Genomic DNA, 22,938 nt, shown 5'->3' with positions numbered 1-22,938 from the left:
ATCGGGAGCGGCTGTGGCATAGTGCGGGAGGCCATGTGGGACCCGCAACATTCTAGGGACAGAGCCTATGAAGCGCTGAATGACAACACAGGGACCCAGACACACCCTCAGGCACACAGAGACCCCCTCCCTGGCACACGCACACACACACAGATCCTCATCACTGCTCCCGCCCCACAAAGACCACCCCACAGGAGCACACTCCTAGTAACACCCATGGACACTTTCTGCCACCCAGACCCCTATCACAGACAGACTCGCCGGGACTCTTGCCCACTTGCCCCCTTGGTCACTCACCCTCTGGGACACACAGACTCATATCCCTGCCACACATACACAAGGTCGTCACACGCCCATGACACTTTCGGACAGAAAGACCCTCGGAGCCGTCGTGCACGCTGTGGTCAGCTTGAAGCACACATGTTCACTCCCCCATGCACCCACGTCTCCAGGACTTCCTGCCAAGCCCAGGCCCCATCCACACGTGACTCCCACTAGAATGTCAGCCCTTGGAGGGCAGAACCTTTTGTCTTGTTTCTTCCTGTGAGCCCAGCGCTCGACATGGGGCCTGGCAGGTGCTTACCCTCTCTGATTTACAGACGCGCCCAAGCCCACAGAGAGACCCACCATGACACAATGCTGGTCCCCACAGAGAGACTCCTGTGTGTACACTGACCTGTGTTTCTGTGTACACCCAGACCCACACAGACACCCGAGGACACAACTCTAGTCATTCTGCCTCAGTGATGTAATATGACCACACACACACACACACACACACACCCCTGTGTCTGCTTGCAGGGACCCAAGGAGTATAGCCTTGGCAGCCCTGCACAGCCAGCCCAGCACGAGCGTGCGTGCACACGCACACACCTGGGCACCCGCACCCCTCCCACAGACAATGCAGGGCTGAGCATTGCCACAGCTTCTTGGCCCCGGGAGGGTGAGAAGGTGTTGGCTGTACCTGGCAGCAGGAGAGAGCTTTGTCTCAGCAGGAGCTGCCCAGGGGCTGCAGGCAACGCCTCCCCGCCCACCTCAGGGGTCACCTAAGGGCTTCCCTTGCCCCACACCAGGGTTCTCAGTACCCACTTCTGCCCCCGTTCCTTTCTGAGGGCTCAGGGGCTTGCATGAGAGACTGGAGTCTCACAGGGGTGGAGGTGGGGCAAGAGTGTACGTGAACCTGAGGCCTCCATGCCCATTCTGTCCCCGCAGGTTGGGCTCTGTGGTGCCTGCTAGATCTGTGTATGTCCACGATCGGCGCCAAGTACAAGTGCGTATGTGTGTTTTGTGTATTTGCATGAGGGCGATAAGGCTGGGGTGTGGGAGGGGCCTGGGTGTGTGTGTGTCATACCTGTGTGCATGGCTGGGTGATCCCCTGGACTACTGGTCAGTGTACCCAAGGCCCAGGGGTCCATCTGAGCACCAGGTGTGTCCTGTATATGTCCTTGTGTTGTTGTGACTGCCAATGTCAGTTTGTATCAGTGATACTTTGTATCTCTTTGTATCAGGGTCAGTGTGCTCCTTCCCTGTGTCATTGGGCATGTACATGCCATGCCTGTATCTGATGGCTTATGTTTGTTTGACAGTGTGTTAGCACATCTTCATTTTATTAGTGTCATTCTGTGTGCCCGGCTGGCTACTGCCAGGATGTTTCGGTGTGGCTTTGTGTGTGCCTGTGGGTGTCTATATATAGGAGTTGTATGTCTGGAGTGCGTCACAGTGTGGTTGTGTGATCATGACTGTTAGTGTGTCAGCGTGAACCGTACGTGTCAGCACGCAAGGGTGTATGTGTCTCTTGGTGTGTATCAGTGTGTGTCCGTGGAAGGCCCGTCTTGGCCTGTCTAAGCATGGTTCATTGCTGGAATGCGTGTGTATAGGTTATCATTGTGTGATGGTGGGCCTGTGTGCCTGTCAGCGTGTGGGTCGCGGACTGGTGCACCAGGGTGTGTGTCTATGCTGTGTGTGTGTAGGTGTCTGTGTGTGCTTCGTTGTTGGAACGTGGAACGTGTGGCAATGCGTTCTGTACGTGATATGTGTGGCGGGGTCCGAACCCTGCTGTGTGTCAGCGTGTGTCTGCGATGGAACGCGGGCCAGCACGTGTTGGGGTGGCTGTGTCGGTGTGCGCCCCCGCGCGCGTGTGTGCATGTGTGTGTGCATGTGTGTGTGTGTGCGCGCCGGCCGCCGCTCCCCCGCCCTGCCCGCCCCTCCCCGCGCCCCTCCTCCCGCCCGCGCCGCCCGCCCGCTCCCTCTCCCCGGAGTGCGCCGCTTCCAAACTTTGTCTAAACTTTCACTTTCACAGCGCGGCGGCGGCGGCGGCGTTGGCGGCGGCGGCGGGCGAGGGTGACCGGCCGAGCGGCGGCGGCATGGAGTAGACGCGCAGCGGCGGCGGCAGCAGCGGACGCGAGAGGCAGCGGCGAGCGCGGCGGCGGCGGCGGCGGCGGCGGCGGCGGCCCCGGAGCCGGCGGGGCCGAGCCTGCGAGCGGCGGCGCGGGGCCGCGGGCCGGGCGGGCGCAGCGCGGCGGAGGCCGGAGGAGCCGAGCCGGAGCCGGAGCCCGAGCGCGGCCGCCGCCTGCCGGGCCTCCCCTCGCCGCGGCCGGCCGCCGCGCTCCCGCCTGGGCGCCCAGCTATGTACTCCCCGTACTGCCTCACCCAGGTACCGGCCGCCGCCCCTGGGCGACCGGGGAGGGGAGCGGGCGCAGGAGGCCGGCGGGCGGGCGGGAGGACGGACGGAGGGGGCGAGCGGCGGCCGGGGGGGGGGGAGGGAGACTGCGGGCGGCCGAGGGGTGCAAGCCGTGCTGTGGGCAGTCCCTGCACGCAGGCGGGCGTCAGGGTGCGCGTGCGACCCTGGCCACCCGGAGGACTCCTGGTGGGGGCCCTGGGGGTGGCCAGCTGCGTGCGTGGCGCTGCCCCCGGAACGAGGAGCGGGAGTGCGTGTGTGTGTGTGTGTGTGTGTGTGTGGTGCATGCGTGTGCGCGCGCGCTCGACTGGGGTGCGGTGGACTCCCGCCGACCGGTGGGCGACTGTGGCGTGCACCCGGGCAGCGTGGCCACTGGCAGTGGTTGCAGGGGTGACAGAGTGGCAGGGGGTGGTCCCGAGGGCTCGGAGCTGGGACTGGGTCCCGCGGCGCTCTGTGGGGCGGGCGCAGCTTTTCCCGAGGGTGGCAGCGGCCGGTATGCGTGGTGGCGGCCCCAGCGTGCAGCCGGGGTGCCCGGGGCCGGCCGAGCGGCCCGGGCGTCGCCCCAAAGTCTTTGTTCAGGCCTCACATGGGAGCGGGGCTAAGAAAATGGCGGGGCTCCCAAATTTCGGAGGGTTAGGGGAGGGGAGGGAGGGACGGGCGCGCTGCCAGCCGGGGCCGCGCCTCTCGGCCGACCCTGGACGTCGCAGCCGCGGCCCCCCCACCGCCCCAAACTTTCCTCGGCGCAAACTTTCCGGCCCTGGCTACCCTGGCTGCGGCGCGGTGGACCAGGCGGGCCGGGGGAATCCCGTCCCGCTGCCCGGAGGCGGGAGGGGCGGGAGACAGCCGTGGATGCCGCCGACCGTGCTGCGGCCACGCCGTCGGGTCAGCCACGGGCACAACAGAGCCGACCTTGGCGCGCTGCGCGAGCAGAGCGCGTCCCGCCTCCAGCGAACTTCCCTGAGCGGCGCTCGGCGACGGCAAAAGCGCGGGGGATGCCTGCCCTGCCACTCCACCTTCCCTGGGCCATGATACCCAGGCTCTGAGAGGGCACAAGAACTGTCCAGAGCCCCACAGTGGCCTTGGCAGTGCTGCCTGCGGGGGGCCAGGCTACTGCGGGCATTGCGGACTCAGAAGAGGGGACACCTGGGGACTGCCTAGCCCTGCCTGCCAGTAGGGCCTGCGTGTGTAAGGAGAATCTTTAGGCCAGGCCTGGGGTCCTAATTGTCTCCTCTGCCCAGCCTGAGCCCTGCCAGCCTTCTGCCAATTGTGCCCACAGATGGGAGTGGGAGTCCAAGTGAAAACGGCTGCTACCAGGTGGCAGAGGGTGGCGAGGGGCGAGAGAGTTTGTCGGGGTTGTGTGTCAGCCGTGGCCGCACCACACTCCTAGATCCACAGATGCAAGTGCGTATGTGTGTGTCAATCTTGGGGTCTGCATGTGGCTTCCATGAGTTGGCGGGGGGGGGGGCAGGCCTGCATGGTACCGGCGTGTGTGTGGCCCAGGGAGCAGGTTTTCCTGTGCAAAACTGGGTGTGAGTGTCGGTGAGGGTACAAAGGTACGTGTATGTATCACAGTATGCATGTAGGTGTAAGCAGGCACTCTGGCCACTGTGGCAGCCTGGGGGACCCCCTCCAGATCTGTGCCTCTGATGGACCAATCACTCTATCTTGGGTCCCATGACAACCCTGCTCACCCAGCAGGGTCTGAGCTGTGGCTGCCTTTGGGGATATGCTTGGCTGGACTACGTGCTGGTGTTTCGGGGGCCTAGTGGGGTTAAGACCCCATGCTTGAGTCACCCCTTACCCACCAACTACCCGCCCAGCAGCCTGGCCTGCCCCCTGAGACCTGGGTAAGACTTGGTACCCTGGGAAAGAAAATACCAGCCAGTCCACTGGTGATAAGACCAGGAAGGGTCTGGGGTAGCAACCAGACTCAGGGGCATGACCAAGGCTTGAGTCTGACACCCCAGATGGGAGCAAGGGCTCAGCTCTGTGTCACAGGCCTGAGTGTGTCAGGGTGGATGGGGAGGAGGGGGCGCATGGTCTCTCTGGGTCGCACCCTTCAGCTCCGCCGCTCAGGCGGCTGCTGTCAGCTGGTCAGCAGGGTCTGTCTGCCCCTCCCGACAGTCACATCTCTTGGATCCAGAGTCTCTGTTTTTACAAATCTTTCTGCTTCCGTAATTTGCCCTGCCAGTCTCTGTCTTTTTCTCTGTCTCTGTCTCTATATCTGGTTGCAATGCCCCTTTTCTGTCTCTCTCTCTTTCTCTGTCTCTTTCTTAGCCTCTGTCCTTCCATATCTTTGACTGTCCCTGTCTCTCCCTGTCTCTGTCTCTGACTTTGGTTCTGGCCGCGTCTCTGCTTCCCCCCACCCCCCGCCATGAGTCTCGGACTCTCTCTGTCTCTCTGGCCTCTCTCTCTCTCTCTCTCTCGCTCTCTCGCTCTCTCTCCCCCTTTTCTTTTTTTCAAACCAGAATTGGCTTCGATTTTAAAGTCAATAAATGATTGAGCAGGAACGAGCTTGGAGCAGCGGGGCCCTGGCGGGGAAAGGCACTGTGGGCGAGGGGGAAGGGCGGGGGGTGGTGGGGGGGGGAATCTCCTTCTGGAAAAAGCATCGAAATCCAGGGCGGCTGGGCGGGGCGCTTGCTGGCGCTGCTTGAGCCCACTGCGGCCCTAGGCCTGAGTCCTCGGCAGACAGGAGGGGGTGGATGGATAGGACCCCTTCCCCAGCAAACAGACGCACACCAGAATGAGGACATACATTACATCACTGCCACCCCCAAAATGGGGACATGAATGACCCGCTCAGGCTGATCATCCGGACACACGGCCATGGAGGAGCCTGCAGACACAGGAAACGGTGGACCTGTGTTCACTCCCACCCCCAACACACACATAAACACACACGCGCACCCCCCTTGAGATGGGACATGTGTATCGGCATAGGCTTACGAAGACACAGCCATATCTCCCGGATACACTCGGATACACGCTGACTCAAGTGTGTGTTCACCCCTGCGCTTGCTCATACAGACTCAAGGACAGATAGATGGACAGACACATGCTTTTATGTAAGACGTAACCCTCTTGGCTCACCTGGGTGTGCACGCAGCCGTGCACACGGGCCGACATTTCCTGCCACACAGCCACTCGAGCAGCGGAATGTTCACACACCCCTGTTTTTGTGAAGCCGCACACACAATCCTTTCAGGGCAGGGGCTGTGGGCTGGGGCCTCCCCGATGCCCCCACCTCAGCTCTCTCCTTGGGGCACTGTGGCCACCTTTCTGTTCCCACAATGCTATTGCTCCCTGTCCTGGCACAGTGTAGCGCCCCCTTTTAATGGTGCCTTTCCCCCCCTGGCTCTGGCCCTACCTGCTTCATGCCCGCTTCTGGGATAGGAGGTGTGTGTAGGCATGAGTGGGGATGGGGCAGGCCATGCTCGGGGCTAGCTTGGACTCAGATGTTTTGAGGCTGGACCAGGCAGGCCATGCTTGGGGCCAAGGGCTCTGCTGGGTTAACTGGGGGGGTGGGCAGGATGCTCTCTTCTTGCTGGGTGCTGGAGTCAAAGTTCTTTTTTTTTTTTTTTTTTTAAAGATTTTATTTATTTATTTGACAGAGAGATCACAAGTAGATGGAGAGGCAGGCAGAGAGAGAGAGAGGGAAGCAGGATCTCTGCCGCAGAGAACCCGATGCGGGACTCGATCCCAGGACCCTGAGATCATGACCTGAGCCGAAGGCAGCGGCTTAACCCACTGAGCCACCCAGGCATCCCTGGAGTCAAAGTTCTTGCTGAGCCAGGAATGTCTTGTGAGGCCTCAAGGGTCCCCGATGGAGGCTGTGGGCACAGAAGTCAAGAATTGGGCTTTGTCATTAGATGGCACAGGTTTTGAACTCTGGGTCTGCATCTTCTAATCCTGTGACTTGAACTGCAGATTTTCCTGGTCCGTAAAATGGGTAATAAGAGCCCCTAACTCTTGGACTGTGATTAGGCTTTAGCACAGAGCCTAGCCTGTAGCACACGTTCAGGAAATGGAATGACTTGTCATCTTGGTTATCATCATTAGGTCTCCCCTAGGCCTTCCCAACTGAGGGAAGAGTACTTCTAGGCAGGTGGAAGGCAGGGAGGAGCACCTCCCCACCATAGAAGTCCTAGAAGACTGCCTGGAGGAGGAAGCCAGAAACGAGTTTGGGAGGAGGGAAGCCCGCTCATGGCCCAGGCTTGGGTGGAGTCCTATCAGCCAGGTAGAGGGCAGCAGGGGTTCAAGCAGGGAGAGGGGATGTTGGGGGTGGGTAGGGGGCAGGAAGGGAGGGACAAGCCCTGTAATGCCCTGTGGGGACCAGATACCTTTTTGGGGGCCACTGGTTACCCTGACCCTTTCCCTAGTCTCGACCCTAGCCTCAACCAGGCCCACTTTGGGGCTGGGCTCTGAGGCCTTGTTCTGGAGCATTCAGGAGCATCCAAACGTGAGAGGGGCGAAGAGCCTGGAGTTGGGGGTGGGTCTTGATGACTTCAGGGACATCCGCATGGCTCCAGAGCTGCTTCTGCATTTGGACACGAGTGGTATCACCTGGGTCCACCATAGGGCTAGGACGCCTATGGGGGATCCTATGTGGGCACCTGGCCGGGTTAGGCAGCCACTGGGGGTGTGCATAGGGGATGGGCACACAGCTGTGGCCGCCAGTGTAACTCCCCTGGTAGTGAGTGTCCGATCGCTGGCTTCCATCTGCAACCTGCTGGGAGCCTGGCCTTTTTTTTCGTCTTGGTCCTTGTTCTATCTGCCCTTGAAGCACAAATTTGGGGTCTCTCGCTTCCCTCCAGCTGGACCAAAAGAGGCAGAGGATGCACAGACACCTGTGTTTTCCTCCAACAAAGTGCAGAGGATGGGCTTCTGCGCCCCCCGCCACTGAGCTGGGGTAGGGGAAAGAAGGGTGTGTATTCATTTTCCCATCCCCAAAGCCCCAGATGTGGAGGCAAAGGAGCCAGGAGGAGGGCTGTGAATGGCTAACTGGCTTCTTCTGGATCTGCATGTGTTCACTGGTGTGTCGGGCTTTAGAGCCACCATTTTGCTGTAGATGGCCATGTGGCGCAAGCGTCCCCATGGGTCTGTCTGCCAGTTTCCCCAGGTCTCCAAGTGTCCGTAATTGGGTGCTGCCTGCCTTTGTCTCCAGGGGTCATTCCAAGCTCCATCTCTCGGTATCTGGGAACCATAGAGTTGCGGGCGTGTGTCCCTGTGTTTATCGGGTGCCTGGTGTCGTCTTTGTGTCATGGTGCCCCTGTGGCATGTCAGCGTGCCACTAAATGTATTCTCTGGCTGTCTGACGGTCACGGCCAAGGTTGTATCAGTGTGGCTTCCCATGCACGTCGACCTATGTTGGTGAACGTGTCAATGCCTGGGTCTCCGGGTGTCACCTGCCCTGTGGCATTTTGCATGCTGGGCTTGTCCCTGTGGCCACCAAAGCATATCTCACCACGAGGGCCGCCTCTCCTTGGCCCCCTTTGGCTTCCTGGCAGCATGTGAAATGCCTGCTATGGTGGCCAGGCTAGCGGCTGGGAGCAGGCCGGCCTCTCCATGGCTTCCCATGAGGTCGGGCAGCCGCGGTGGCCCCACTGTGGGCCCCGCCCGTGCCCCTGGCCCGGCATGGACAGAAGCCCGTTGTGTGGCGAGGTGCGGGTGTGTGTTTGGGCCGCCCACAGGCCTCCCTCTGTCTGCCGGGTGCGCATTGATCTTGGCTTCTGCCTATGTCCGTCCTGGCCTGGCCAGCTGGGGTGTCCGGCTGTCTCTGTGGGCCTGAGCCCTCCGCCCCCGCTGCCCCCACCATCAAGCCTGCCCTGGGTCCCACACCTCCCATGCCACCCGCTGTCCCTCCGAGGCTCTGAGAGCTCAGATTTGGAAACCGAGCCCCCCCCCTTCTTTCTCTCTCTTTCTCTCCTCTCTCTCTCTCTTTCCTCCCTCTCTCCTCCCCTCCTCCCGCTCCCTCTCTCCCTCTCTCTCTCCTCCTGCCAAACGCGTCTTGGCTCCGTCTGAATATCTCTCCTCCTCGATTTTTGGCTCCAGCTCTGGGCGCGTTCACTAAAAGAAGGGCTAGCTCCCCCCTTCCCTGCCCCCCCTCCCTGCCGCCTCCCCCCTCCTGAGGAGCCCCTCCGAGAGCGGGAGTGGCCGTGTGTAGGGGCCTGGGCCCCCCAAGTGGGCTTGGCCAAGGGGGCACAGGCCTGATGGGTGAGGGGGCTGGGTGGATGGGGCCTGGCAGCCTGAGGGGGGCCAGCAGCCAGGGTGACCGTGCTGCCTGGCTGGCCGGGCGGGCAGGTGGGGAGGGGTCGGGGGCATGGAGCTGGGGTGTCTGGCTTCTGGTGGGGCTGGCAGGCCTCTGTGAGGCGCAGCTGTGCCCAGAACTCGGAGCTGTGTTTGCCACCACTACCGATGTGGCTGCGCCAGCCGGGGAGGGGGGAGGCGGGTGGCGGGCACTGCGGCGATCCGTAGCCAATCGGAAGCCAGGGTTGCACTGGGGAGCTTTCCCCCTACTGGGGCCCCACCCTGAGGGGAGCTGGGGGTGGTAGCCAGCAGTGGGCAGGGGGCAGTGCCACCACCACTGCCGAGGACCCTGCCCCCCTTGGCTGAAAGCTCCGTGCCAGCCTCCCTGGCACAGATCGGGCATGGGCAGGGGTCCGTCCCCACCTGAATCTGTGGGAGCCAAGCCGGAGAAAGGGGCAACTCAGAGGTGCACCCTACCCCCTTGGCCTGGGGAAGCAGCTCTCAGTCCCGGGACAGTCGGGACCAGCGGGTGGGGGTCAAAGCATCCGGGAGATTTCACCCGCATACTGGCTTCCGCAGAATCATCTTAGGGGTTTATTCTGGGTCCGTCTCACACAAAGTCGTACACTGTCACCGACACGCGCGGGCATAGCACACCTTCCTAAATCAGGAGCGCACAGACACGGGCGGCCCCACACAAAGGGACTCACCTTTGCACACAAACACCTAGAGATGCCCGCCCCACCCGAACACGTCAGCGTGGGCTACCCTTGCGGGGACGTGCACATGGGTACACGGGGTCCTTCAATCACAGGCCACAAGCCACACAGCACAGACACATGCCTCGCTGTGGCCAAACACACAGGACCACGGAGTGTCGCACGGACCCACAGACACTCGGCGAGAAGCACATGGCACGTGCACGAATTAACACTGTCAGACTCCCAGAAACATACACACGAGCACGGATGCACTCCCGCCCACCATCAGACACAGAGGAGCACATGCACACAGCCACACACTCACAGACACACAGCGATACACACACGCTTGGCAATGTCTGGGAACATATTTGGTCATCACACTTGGAGGGGAGCTGGCTACCGGCACCTTCCAAGGGGAAGCCAGGGATGCCACCCAGCCCCCTCCAGCGCACGAGACGCCCCCACCACCAACGGTGATCCAGTCCCCTGATGTCAACAGTGCCAAAGCGGCGACATTCAGCCCGAATCCTCTCAGACACACACAGTCACACACACATGGGCACAATGGATACTCATCACACACACGCAGGTGCTCGTGTGTGCACACACACACAGACAAGATGCTGTCAGTGCCGCACACACAGTCTTGCTCGTCAGGACCCAGGTGTTGTCACAAATGTGACCTCATCCCCATACATAAGCCCAGGCACAGATGGTGTGGAGTTACAGTCCCGAGTTGCCCCAGTGCGTGTGCATGAGCGTCACAGCCACACAGGCATTCACACCTGGGTCACACCTGGCCCTGTTTGGAAATGGCGGCTGAGCGTTGGAACCTGCCCTCCTCAGGCCTCCCCTTTGCCTGCCTGCCCTCTGGCTGTCTTTGAGCCTCTAATTCCACTACCTTGACCTCTCCAGATAGAATTTGGGACTCTGAATCCCTGTGCTGGTTTGTCACACCTGAGGGGGAGAAGCCTGCGAACCCACATGCCTGTGCTGGCCCAAGACACCCCAGGCCTCTGGCCCAGCGGCCCCACTCTAACTGTCCTGCTTCTAGAAGCCATCAAGACAGTCCGGGAGGGAGGCGAGGCTAATTTCTGAAACTCTTGTCCTCCATGAGGCTGTCTCCTTAATCCTCTGACCATGGACTCTTCATTTCTGACTCTGGAGAAAGAAAAGCGAGGGCTGGCAGATTTGCACAGGGAGAAGGCATTTTATGGGATTATAATGAGATGTCCTAAAAACTGTAGTGATAGCTAAAGCGTGCTGTATGCTTGCTGTGTTGTACCCTGTGCTAAGTGCCTTCCCAGCTTGTCCCCAGAATCCTTCCATGTGAGGCAGGTGTGGCAGGGGTTAGCTGTGGCTGTGTGTGTGCCACTCTGTGTGTGGATGACAGTATAATAAGGCAGGGTTTCTTCAGTTTGGTACTGTTGGCATTTGGGACACTTGGACGTTATTAGGAGAGCAGGGGCTCTGAGCCAACTTCCTGGGTTTGAATCCTGGCTCGTTCATTAGCTGTGTGACCTTGGGCAAGTCACTCAACCTCTCTGTGCCTCTAGTTTCCTCTCACAGGGTTATGGTAAGGACAAAAGGAGTTGGCTTATAGGAAGCGCTTTAAAGTAGTGCTTAATGCGAAGTAAGTGCTTGGTTTTATAGATGAGAAGCTAAGAGAAGAGATATCTAGCGCCAGGGTCAAGGGCTAGGAGGTCATGAGCCTGAGCCTCTTCTCTGATTGCCACCACTCCAAATCCTCCTGATGGGACAGAATCACAGCTTCTTTTCTGGCCTTTACCAAATTTCAGAGTGAGCCTGTACATTCCCGACCCCCACCCCCACCATGTGAAGCTTGCCCCAGCTGTCAGCACTGGAGCCCTCCTTACCACCCTGACCTTCACATCTTCTTCCATCCAGGACTCAGAGTGAGAGTGGGTGGTCGGCTCACCCACTCTGCACCACCACTGGCCCGGCTTGCCTTCACTCCCCCGACAGGGCGTGATGTCTTCTCCCACACCTTGCTGGGCACCCAGCTGGAGCCCGAGTGCTGGGGATGCTGCCGGGGGCCTGTGCGTTCCTTCAACAAATATCTACTCAGCACCTCGCCGGTGCCAGGCCCTGTTCTAGGCCCTGGGGGCTCAGCAGAGAGCAAAATCAGCAGAGGTGCCAGCCCTGGTGGGAGGGCAGACCGTGAACCTGAAAAACAAGGGAGTGTCCAGTACTTGAGACAGTGATAGGTGCGAGGAGGAGAAGGACAGGTAGGGCCCACGGAAGAGCTGGGCAGCTGCTGTTTTGGCAGAGGCGGTCCGAGAGGCCTCGTGGCCCGTCGCTGACCTGCCACTCAGCGTAGCTCTGCCACAGCTCAAGCATGGCCTCACAGGCCCTTTTCCCTCTCAGGAGGGGGCAGTCCGGAGGTCAAGGGTATGAGGCTTAGCCTGGTTGCCCCCACCGTCTGCCTCCATGCGTGGCCTGTTGTTGGTGCAGCCTGAGATCATCCATTATCCGTGTTTGTGGATATACCGTATGCTGCCCGCCCAAGACAGGGAGACAAGATGGCTGGGGTTTCTCCTGTACAGAAATTGGGCCTCGATGGGCACCCGGTGTTCTCAGCCCTGCTGCTCTGAGCTGGGGGTGGGGCAGGGGCAGCTGGTGGCCCGGAGTGGCACTTCCACCTGGGCCCCTCGATTTAGCTCCCCCGGGGCGGGCCCAGGTTATTTTTACCCCAGCCCGTCACTTTGGCAGTGCCAGGCCGCGCCATCTTTGTAGGGGCTTGGGGACCTGCCCATGGGCTCGAGGGGACCTGGCTTTGTCCGTTGGACCTCTGATTCCTGTGGGGCTCCCATATTCCTCCACCCCCAAAGTTCTAGATGTGAGGGCTCTGGGCTGGGGCTGGTGGGGTCAGCGCTGCCGGCTGGCAACCACCGTGCCCAGCCTGGTGGCATTTGGCTTGGCGCCCTGCCTGCCCGCCACCCCCACCCCATGCCCGGGCAGAGCCCAGCGGCTGCTGCTGCCAGTCTCCATTTCAAAGCTTGGGGTGGGGGTGGGGGAGCGTTGGGCGCCTCCCGGCCCCCTGCCTGTCCCGTGCCACCTGGGGCTTGTCCCCCATGCCGGCTCCCTGGAAGGCCCAAGACTGCTTTTCTCGCTGCCCCTTTTGCAGCCCAGAGCTCCGCAAGGATGCCCGCCTGGCTTCCATCTTCCCTGCTCGTTTCCTCCCTTGCTTGCCTGCTTGCCTGTAATGGCTCACCATTTTTGGCATCTCCTCCTCCTCCCCCTCCCATAGGCACCAACCTCACTTCCAAACCCGCCATTGCTGGCTCTCAGGCCTTCTCTGCTGCCTGGGGCCGGGACCTTGGAAATGAGGGTTTGGGAAGGCTGGCTCTGTGGGCACCAGGGGCTTTCTGGGTGCGTGCATGTGTGTGTGTGTATGCATGTCTGGAGGGGGACACAGGCTCTGAGCCAGCTTGTACAACCTGCCTCAAGGCTGGCAGAGCTGGGCTCTGGAAAGGGGGCAGTACAGAAGAGTGTAGACCTTTCCATTTCTAACCAGACCCAGGGACAATCAGCCTCTGGGCCACCCGGAGACCAGGGTGGGCATTCTTGCCAAAGTCCAGGGCCCGGACTGGCAAAAGCAAGGCTTTTCTCTGTGGGGTGCCCAGATCTTTCCTCCCCCCCAGGTCACCCGGGGCCTTCAGGATTCCTGCTCCTCCTCTCAGGAGCTTTGGGGAGGGGAACTAAGCCCCATGTTGGGCACTTGTGCCCTAAGAGGGGCAAGGGACTTCGGAGGAACCGGTTTACTCCCCCCACCCCACCCCAAGCCCGCTGCCCGGGCCTCTCTGCCTCTCTCGGCACTAAACAAAGTTTGCTAAGTAACTTCAAATGTTATTTGAGGACGGCCTGGCCTCAGCCCAAGGCGGCCCTGTGGAAACTTGTTTTTCGCTGCCGAGGCTGCAAGTATCAAAGACACACTTTCGGGGGGGGGGGTGCTTCGATGCCTCTCCCCACTCTGTGGCAGGGGCTGGCCCTGAATGGACACACAGACGCACAGAGGCCCGTACCGACAGAGGGACACATACATCATTCTGTGGCTTGCACACCAGACACACGACAGCCGTGGACCACAGCCCATGCCATCACGCACAAAACCTACACATCCTGACACACCAAGAGGGGGGCGGGGTTCAAAGGGGGCTGCCCCCAGCCTATAGGGCCTGGGATTTTTCCAGCTGTGAGGTTTCTCCAAATCCGAAGTCCTCTATCCTCAGGTCTCCTGGGTGCCAGCTGGTGCTCCGGCAAGTCCCTTCCCCTCTCTCAGCCTCAGTTTCCCCAGCTGTAAAGGGAAGAGGTGGGCTGGGGTGGTAAAAGAAGTAGAATCCCACACAAATTAGGAGAGTCCCTGGCTTTTCTCTCCCTCTGGCTGGGTTGATATGCAGCGTCCCTAAGATCAGGGGTCTGAGCGCGGAACCTGGAACACAGTGCCCTTCCGCGTCAGCGTGTGTTTCTGCCAGTCCTGACCTCCCACCCACACAACCTGATGTGTGTCCAGCCCGACTGGAGGCCCCATCCTCAAGCAGCTCCAGGTTCTCCAGGTCCCAGGCAAGTCTCCGGTCTTCTCACCTTCTCCCTCCATTTTTTCCCCCGGCTTTTCTGGAGCTTTCCCCATATCCCTCCCTTCTCTTGGTCTCCACCATCCCTGTCCAGGCCTGGAGCTCAGGGAAAGTGTGGGAAATAGGCTTGGGGTGTATGCCTCCCACTGAAGCCAGCCAGACCTGGGGTCCTTCACACCCTGAGATCCCTGATGACCATCCCGGGGTCTTCCGAACTCAAGCAAGAAGCAGGGGGCCAGGGGACCTGAGTTGACAATAGCGGGTGCAGGGGCGCCTTTATAATAGGGCCCCTCTGACCGGTCACCTACTAAGGTTTGCAAGCAAGTGGAGTCCCACTGGACACGACAGAAAGGTCAAGGCCTGAGGGGCCACTGGACCCTGAGAGCCTCCCCCTTTCACTGTCAGCCAGAGCCTCACTGAGAGGTTTTCGGGAGTCCCCCAGCCCCAGCCCCACACACCGCCTCATCTCCACTCACAGTCGGTACCCGCAACACCCCGCCACCCGCAGTCTGTCGCGCAGTGACAGCCTGTCACAGGCAGTGCGCACACCGGCACAATCTGTCGTCCACGCACAGTCTCACACACAACCTGTCACACACACGCACACACACACAGCGGCACAGTCGCACGCACAGCCAGCCTCACGCGATCACACCAAGCGTCACAGCTTGTCACAGCCATAGACTCCTCACAATAAAAATAACAGCTACCAGCTCCACAGCAGTTATGCCTGGGCAGCAGGCGGAGTGTGTGTGTGTGTGCGCGCGCGCGCGTGTGCGTGTGTGTGTGTGTGTGTGCACGCGCACGCGCGCGCACATGACCTCTTGTAACCCTCCCAACGTGAGGCAGGTATGAGTAACCTGTTTTACAGATGAGGCAACAGAGGCCACAAGGTCAAGTGCCAAGGTCATGGGGCTGGAAGTGGGGGAGGGAGAAATTACTCAGGCCCCCCGGGGCAAGCGAGGCTTAAACAGGTCACCCTACTTTTCAACTCATTCCTATTCAGCGGAGACTCCCCCTCTTGGCCCTCCCCGTGGGAATTCCCTTCCCATTCCCCCGATGGGCAGAACTGAGGTTCTAAGCAGTCCAGCCAAGAAACAGGGAAGGGGCCTCAAACTGTCTGCCCTCTCTGCGGAAATTTGAGCCCTGCTCTCCACCCCAAATGCTATTTGGCTCCTCACCCGTGCATACGGGGTTGCAGGATTCCTGGTGCGGGAACATTTGACTGGGGCCAGGGTCTCAGTCCATGGGGTGGGGGAGGGGGAGAATGAGTGGAGGAGTGGGAAATTAGCAGCTGTGGGCACCAGCGAGGTCCCTCACCCCAAGCCAGGGCCCAGAGTCTAGGGCTGCCCAGCACCCCTGCTCCCCAAGGCTCTCCGCATTCCAGGACGAATCCTCCTCCTCCCCTGCTGCCCGCCTTCCCTCACTTTCCCCTTCTTTGTTCCACCCCTGCTGCTCCCCGGGGCTTCCCCCGTTTGAGCTGCGTTGGCCAAAACCAACACGCCTCCAGTGACTTCCCGCTGCTGAGGCTGGCTGGGCAGCTGGCCCTGCCCCCTGGCCTGCTCAGGGGTTACATCCAGGCTCTGCTGGCCTTAACGGTGGCCCCAGCACACATGGCTGCTCCTAGGGGGCTTGAAAACCCACGCGGGCGGCCCCCGGGCAGCATCCCAGTGCCCTGTGGCACTTGAATGCCCGTGTCTGACAACCCAGCAGGCCATGCAGGCGGGCTCTCAAGGGCACACATAAGCACGCTCCCTCACAGAGGCTTAGACGCGGGTCCCAAGCACACCGTTGCCTGGCACCCCCAGGGGGATCCCAGGCACCACCAGTTTATATGCACGCATAGGCCTGACCCCCTAGTGAGACTGCGAGGAGCACACGAGCCCATAAACTCGCCCTTGCCTGACATCAGATGGGGTCCCACACACACACACACACATACCACATGCTCTCCCCTGCCTTTTGCCCAGACCTGGCTCTGAGCACTGGTACTGCCCTGTACCCCCATGGGTGTGCTGGGCTCTGGTGAGTCGGCAAGCCTACAGGACTGCTGATGCCCGCACACGTGGCTCCAGGCCCATGCAGGTACACACCTCCCCAGCCTGCACACGCGTGTGTTTCACGTGAGCTGCACACCTGCCAGGCCGCCCAGGGCACCTGGCTCCAAAGCGGCATTCAGGTTGTTGGGGGAGGAGACCAGGAAGCCGGGAAGCAGAGGCCTAATTCCCACCCCACCGCCCTGCCGGATTTCTCTTAGAACACCCGCCTTCCCAAATGTCCCTGGGGTGAAGGCGAGAGCCCCAGAGCTGCTACTCAGTGGCACCCCTGCATGTGACATATTTATATTGGAAATTTGTACCTTTATATATAGTTTATATAGAACCTCCCCCCATTCCTGCTGCGCGTTTGCACTTGGATTTTACCATCCCCCCACTCGGCTTGGTCCCAAACCTGCAAACCCTTTTTCGCCAAGCAGGGACATGGGGCCAGGCGGCAGCAGCCTTCCCCCTTCCCTCTGTGGACGCCCCACGTTTTTTAAAGGCCGGGCCACACCAACAAATCCTGCAGCACTCCCCGAAACACAATCGCGGGGGTGGGTGCTGGCGGCCAGACGTTGCTTTTTGGTGTGTGTTTGCTGTTGCTGCTTAAATTAATCCTGAGTGACGGCCCACAATTCCTCTCCACAAAGAGGCCATTTAATGCCCCCTCCTTTGGCGAAACTTCCATTTGCCCCCCTGAGTCCAGTTTGGTAGCTCAGACCCTGTGCTGGCCTCCTGGCCTTCCCCTCAGGTGTGCCTGGGGCAGAGGCAGATTCCCCTTGGACACCCCACCAGGGACCTCAGGAGCCAGTGGGTGGATTTTGGAGGGGTGGGAGGTATCTTAAAAGAGAAGTGCATTGCTGAGCAGAGGTGGGGCAGGGGTTGTCTCAGGACTCCCTAGATGGTCCCACTGCCCAACGGTAGCGCTTTGATGCCCCAACCAGGCCACCTCCAACATCACCCAGAAGATATCCTGCACCCCCCACCTTAAGTGGGTGCATCCCATCATGTGCCTTTGCAAACCCCTGCAGAAAGGTGCCTCCAGGGCCATGCACTAGCCCCAGCACATGCATATGCCCCTTGCCAGGTGCCCACTGCCTACGAACTCCTTTCATTGTCACCTCCAAGGTGTTCTTTTCCTGTGTGGCATTCCCGGACCTGCTACAAGTAGCTCACGCTGGGAATGGGGGTGGGGGCTCAGGTGGGTGGAGGTCGTGGGGAGGCCTTCTCCTGGCCTCAGGCAGAGGGAGGGCTGTGTTCTTTCCACGCGGCAGGCAGGACATGGGTGCTGACAGTCACGGTCACCTGCACTGCACACCACGGGGTGGAAACGACAGCGACAACATACCCCTCGATGGTGCGGATGACCCTGGCCCTGGGGCACCAGAGGACCGTTGGCCGGGAGCGGGCCGGGCGCAAAGTCGGGTGTGCGCGTGCGCGGAGGCAAAAAGGCGGGAAACCGTCCTCGTCGTCCTGCTACCAGACGAGAGTCTGTGCGCCTGTGCGCACGACGGCTGGGTCACTTGGGCGGAACCGCGCCGGGTGCTGAGCGAGGACTGAGGACCACTGCCCCTGCGGGCAGGTGAGGGGAGACCGGGAACAGGTGTGAAGGAGTAGAGCCGAGAATGACTGAGAATGACGCCTCTGCGGGGCCTCAGGCCGGGTCCCTGCGGGGGTCCTCGCCTCCCCTGCCCCGCGCCCAGCTGACAGGGCTCCCTTCCACCCGCGCGCGGCCTAACCCCTCGCGGCGACCACCCCAAAGTGACCCCGCGTGGCGTCGAGGGCCTGCCGGCTTCGCGTTCCGGGGCCCTCGCCATTTGCAGCAGCAGAGGCCGCCGCCAGAAGGGGCTCAAATGGCGGCGTTTTGACCCGTCGGCCGGTTGGGTCCCCGGGCGCTCCGGGTGGGGCCGTGGGCCGCCTTTGCCTAAGTTCCCTCTTCCGTGCCCATCCAGATCCCCGACAGGGGCTAACGCGCGCGAGGGCTTTGGAATGAGTGCGATGCTGATAATTCCTGTAATTCTTTAGTCGCGCGGAGGACTTTTGGGGTGAAATGCCCCCAGAATCTGCAGGCAACCTTAGGGCGCCAATCTGGAGAGGGTCCCTTCTCTGCCCCTCGTCGTGCGCGCGTCGCTGCCTCCAGACCCCAGGCCTCCCTCCGAAGAGCCTCCCCATTTCTCTCCCAGCCGCTGCTCCTTTGGGGCGGGGGGGGGGGGGGGGGCGGAGTAAGGGAGGGGAAATTTAGCAGGGGAGATTTTTGTTTGTTTCGAGGGTTGGCTGGGTTTGGGGGCGTTTGGCCTCCAGCAGGCACCGGGAAGAAATGTGACTAAGTGGCAGAAAATGTGCTTTCCCTTCCCCTCTCCCCTGCCTTCAGGCCGCGGGAGTTGCGCAGTCTCCAACAACGTTCAAAAAAAAAAAAAAAAAAAAAATCCCCTCAGATCCCCTCCGGTCAACACTGCCTTTCCTCTCACGGATGACTTCTTGAATTTGGGGTGCTAAGTCCCCCCTGTCCCATTTCTCCCAGCCATTCTGCAGCACAACGTGGGCTGGCTTGTGGGGGGAAAGGATGGAAAAGCGGGAAAGGATCGTGAACGCAGAGTGGGCCTGACTTAACCCGTTGGAGGAGGCTGGTGTCCCGATGAAGCCACCCAGCGGCCCCTCTGGAGCTCAAGCAGCACCCCAGCCTTCAGTGAAAGTGCCCCAGGGGGCCTCCCCCCCACCCTCCATCGGAAACCGGTCATTAACGCGACTTCTCATTGTCCAAATTACTTAAATGTGCTTTGGTGGTGTTAGGTCCTTTTCCTTTTCCATGTGCAGATGACTCAGCCTACTCCAGCTGCGCCTGGGGAGGTGACCTGGGCAGCGGCTGACCCTGCACCCTGAACCCAGAGGCGGCCCATCCCAGCAGCACCTCCCCGGCCCCAGGCTCCCAGACCACACTTGGCTCCCTCCTCCCCTTATATTACAGGTCATCTTTTCCCTCCTTTTTTTAAAAAAATATTTTTAAGATTTTAAAGGAGTTTTATTACTTTTTTTTTTTTTTTTTTAAGCGTGAGACAGAGGCTGATGGAAACGGGCTGTTAAAAAAAGAAAGAAATACATGCCGGTGGCACTCTGTGGAGCTGGCGAGCCTCGCCTGCCTCACGACTGAGTTTTTGGTCGCCAGTTCCCTCGTAGAACCGGGCATGGGCACCTGGGGTATCCACTGCTGAAAAGGCACTATAGAAATGCAAGGAATTATTATGATTTTAATAAAATTGTGTCTCATTTAGGAGCGCGCTTCTGCGCTGCCTCTGTCGTCGGAGCCCGGGTTTGCCGCGGCAAAGTCTGTAATCAGAGAAAAATACCAGCTTTGTTGAGGGTTAGAATGTATCATTGGCTAATGTGTGTGGTTTTTTTTTTTTTTTTAAATAATGCTAAGCATTGGAATAATTAAAGAGTGAGAAATAACTCGTCTCTTCTCTCCCCTCGTCATTGTCTTATTTAAGGGTGAAAAGCGTGCTTTTAGGCAGAGCTGGTTAGTTTTAATGCGGGCTTTTTTTCTCGCCCGCCTTTCCCTCCGCTCCGGTCTGATTCGCAAATCCCCAAACTGGCACAAGCCGGGAAACTTGCGGCAGCCGTTCTTCTCCCGGAGTTGGAGCCTCGCTTTCCTTTTTTCCCCTCTTTCAGAGACAACCCTCTCCTCTTCCCTCCCCCGCCTCTGGGCCCTGACCCACTGCCTGGTTTGCGCTAGAGCGATTTAAAAAAGAAAGAAAGGAAGAAAGGAGCCGGGCTCTGGTACCCCTGTGCCAGCCGAGGGCGCGTTTCCCAGGCGGCCGGCTGGTGGGAAAGTCAAACCGGGTAGGGGGTGTGGGGTCTCAGAGGCAGTCTTGATGCCTACTCTGCACTACCCCCCCAAAAAAAGAATCAAGTATTTCTAAAGATCGAAGGATTAGAGGGCTCAGATCCCTTGTCATATTTTAAAATCAAGCTGAACAGTTCTTTCTTCTCGGCCCCATACGCAATAGGAAGTGAAAATTCGGTCCTTGAGCCCGACTTGGCAGCCCGCAGCCTGTGGTAGGGGAGAGAGCTGTCCACTTGGGCTGGGCCTGGCGTCCAGCCCCAGGACAGTGCTACCACCACCTACCGGGCCTAGATTTGAGGCAGGAGAGCGGAGTACAGGGCCAGTGGTGGGCATCGCTTGGAAAGATGTGGGAATTGAGGAAAGGGCGCTTCATCAGGGCTTTGGAGGTTTGCTTCGGGCTGGTGGGATGCTAAGTGACTGCCCTGGCCCTTCCCCCAGTTGTAGGGTGGATGGGCTCAGAAAAGGGGGTTTCTGTAGTGCTTGGGGAAATCGCAGCTCCCTGTGAAAAAGGAAAGGGAAAAGTGGGCAAGAAATGGGGGTAGGGACTTGTGCCCATAGGCACCGCTTCGAGTTGCAAAGGAGTTATTTATTTGCTTCAGGTGTTTTTAATTAAATGTGTTTCTCTTTTATTTTCCTTGTTATTTGGTGCTTAGACTTTTCCGCGATCCCTTGCATTTTGTCTTTTTACATAAGCAGAACCCCCCCCCCTTGGAGAGATATTGTGGGAGGTACTTTGCCTTCAGTGCTTTCTCTTTCCTGCTTTTTTTAAAATTTAATTTTAAAATTATAAAGTAAATTTAGTGCGAGTGAAAGTGAGGGGGGAGCCAGCTGGGGCTGGAGCCAGGGAAGGGGGAGGCAGATGCAGCAGTGTTGGGCCTCCCTTCCCGGGCAGCTCTGCTCCAGGACCCCCTCACTCCTCTCCCTGATAGACTTTTGGGGACTGGAATGAGGGCAGCCTGCCTGGATGGGTGCTCATTTACCCTCCAGGAATCCCTGGCTCTGCAGAGCCACTTTTTCCCCCCATTATGCTCCACACCCCTGAGGCCCCCGGTCTCTGCCTATGGGCAGGGTGCACCGGGAGTCTCTTACTCCCCCTTGGTCACTATGACTGTTGGCTTTCAGCTCGGTGGGCCCTGTTTGTCCACCACACACACGCCCGGCTGGTCTGTTACCCCGCTGCACAGTTGGTTGCCCTGTTGATGGGATCAGAGCTGGGCAGGCACAGAGAGAGACAGAGACAGAGACAGAGAGGCGCGAAACCCCTCTGCAGCAGTGAGAATCTGAGGGGCCTCTCTTCGCCTCACTTTTTTTTTTTTTTTTTTTTTTTGGTGGTCACATGAGTAGCGTATGCTGCTCTGTTAACACACGTGTATACATAGGTGCTCGAACTTGACATTACTGGTGGGGGCAGGAGCTGTTTCTAAGGCCTAGAAGCTCCGAGAACTCTATAGTTAAAAACTAAAGTCCTGTTCAGCGGTGCTGAAAATGTTCTATTTCTTAATCTGGGTGGGGTCACACAGGTGTGTTCACTTTGTGAAAATGTATCGAACGCCAGGCTTAGAAGTGTGCGATCTTCTTTACTTTTTAGGCATTTCAGTTAAGACGTTTATTTAAAAAGAAAAAAAAAAAAGGAAGACACAGCTTCAAAAGAAAAGGCCATCCCTAACAAAATAATAATGATAATAAATGATGATTTAAATAAGAATGTCCTCCAGCCGGCTTTGCTTAGGTCTCCCGCTAAAGAATGGTGGGAGGGCTTGTAAAAATTAGTGGGCTGATAAAAAAGCTCGCAGGCGTGTGGCCCACAAGGCTTCCAGACCCATCCGTGTGTGTACCCAGTGCCAGGAAACTGCCGGCAGACTCAGGTCTAGCTGTAGGATTTTGAACATCTCAGGACCAAAGGATGAAAAGTGGTAAGGAAGAAGTTACTTGCCAATTACATTTTGCTGTCAACATCTGGAAAGCAAAATTGCAGCTGTGCTCCTTGCCCCCCCATTACCACCTCTTCTTTTTTTCTGCACACTTAAATTTTTGTATGCATGCCATCCATATTTCGGTTTTCTGCTCTGTTAAAACATCTTCACGGATCTGTTCAAGTCGAGTTGTTGGGTTTGGGCTTTTAAAAAAAATATCTATATGTCTCTCCTAGTCTGACAGTATAATTTTTTGAGCAATCTATTTGAATAGGCTGGCCATTAGTTGATAATCCCTTCCCTTTTCTTTCTCCTTCTCGGCCTTCCCAGGACTGTTTAGGCCAGAAGCTTTTGGGGAGGACTCTCTCGGCCGCCCTCGCTTCTGCTCCTCTGGGCAGGTACTATGGTTTCACCCTCCATGGCCCTTCTGCGGTGTTTTTGTTTTCCCTTCGCCCCCCAAAAATATTTGAACCAAAAAGCCTCTTTTTTTTTTCCTCCACCCACAGCAAACTGAAAGGGCTAGTGAACCGTGATTCAACAGAGCGAGGGCGCCTCTTTTCTTCCTTAGCATTAATTAACTCAAGTTCGTTAGGACGTTGGGTCTGTCGCCCACAGTTTTCTCTTGTGTGTGCTGAATCGGGTCATAGAGGGAGACTTCCCGTGCAAACAGTTTGTGTTGGAGCTGGAGGACACAGAGGGGGAGAGAGGGTGAGAAAGGAAGGGAGCTGGAGAGGGACGGATTGTGGCCGAGGGGTGGTCAGGTCCCGAGCTCCCGGCACCCTGGTGCCAGCCTCCACAGGGGCTAGCCACCAGGGGAATGAGGATTCTCGAGTTTTCTTGGCCATGATCCTGATAATAAATTAGTTGGGGGGAGCAACACATTTTGAGGGATTGAAAAATGTCTTCCAACTCCTCAAATGGTA

The 22,938-nt window shown here is 58.8% G+C and overlaps 1 protein-coding gene across 3 annotated transcripts in view; it reads left to right on the top strand.

Annotated features, from left to right (window-relative positions):
* The first annotated feature begins 2,591 nt into the window (after positions 1-2,591).
* The window catches only part of LOC111162388 (nuclear factor I X), a 94,132-nt gene continuing 73,785 nt past the window's right edge, over positions 2,592-22,938 (top strand). For all 3 annotated transcript variants that reach the window (XM_022526779.1, XM_022526778.1, XM_022526777.1), the window contains exon 1: positions 2,592-2,653. In XM_022526779.1, the coding sequence (XP_022382487.1) occupies positions 2,627-2,653 (27 nt within the window). In that variant the 5' untranslated portion in view covers positions 2,592-2,626. The remainder of the gene's footprint in view (positions 2,654-22,938) is intronic.

This window comes from Enhydra lutris, unplaced genomic scaffold, assembly GCF_002288905.1.
Source record: "Enhydra lutris kenyoni isolate GAN:26980312 unplaced genomic scaffold, ASM228890v2 scaffoldscaffold92, whole genome shotgun sequence".
Lineage (NCBI taxonomy): Eukaryota > Metazoa > Chordata > Mammalia > Carnivora > Mustelidae > Enhydra > Enhydra lutris.
Note: the sequence above shows the minus strand (reverse complement) of the source record. Positions and strands in the feature narration are given on the sequence as shown.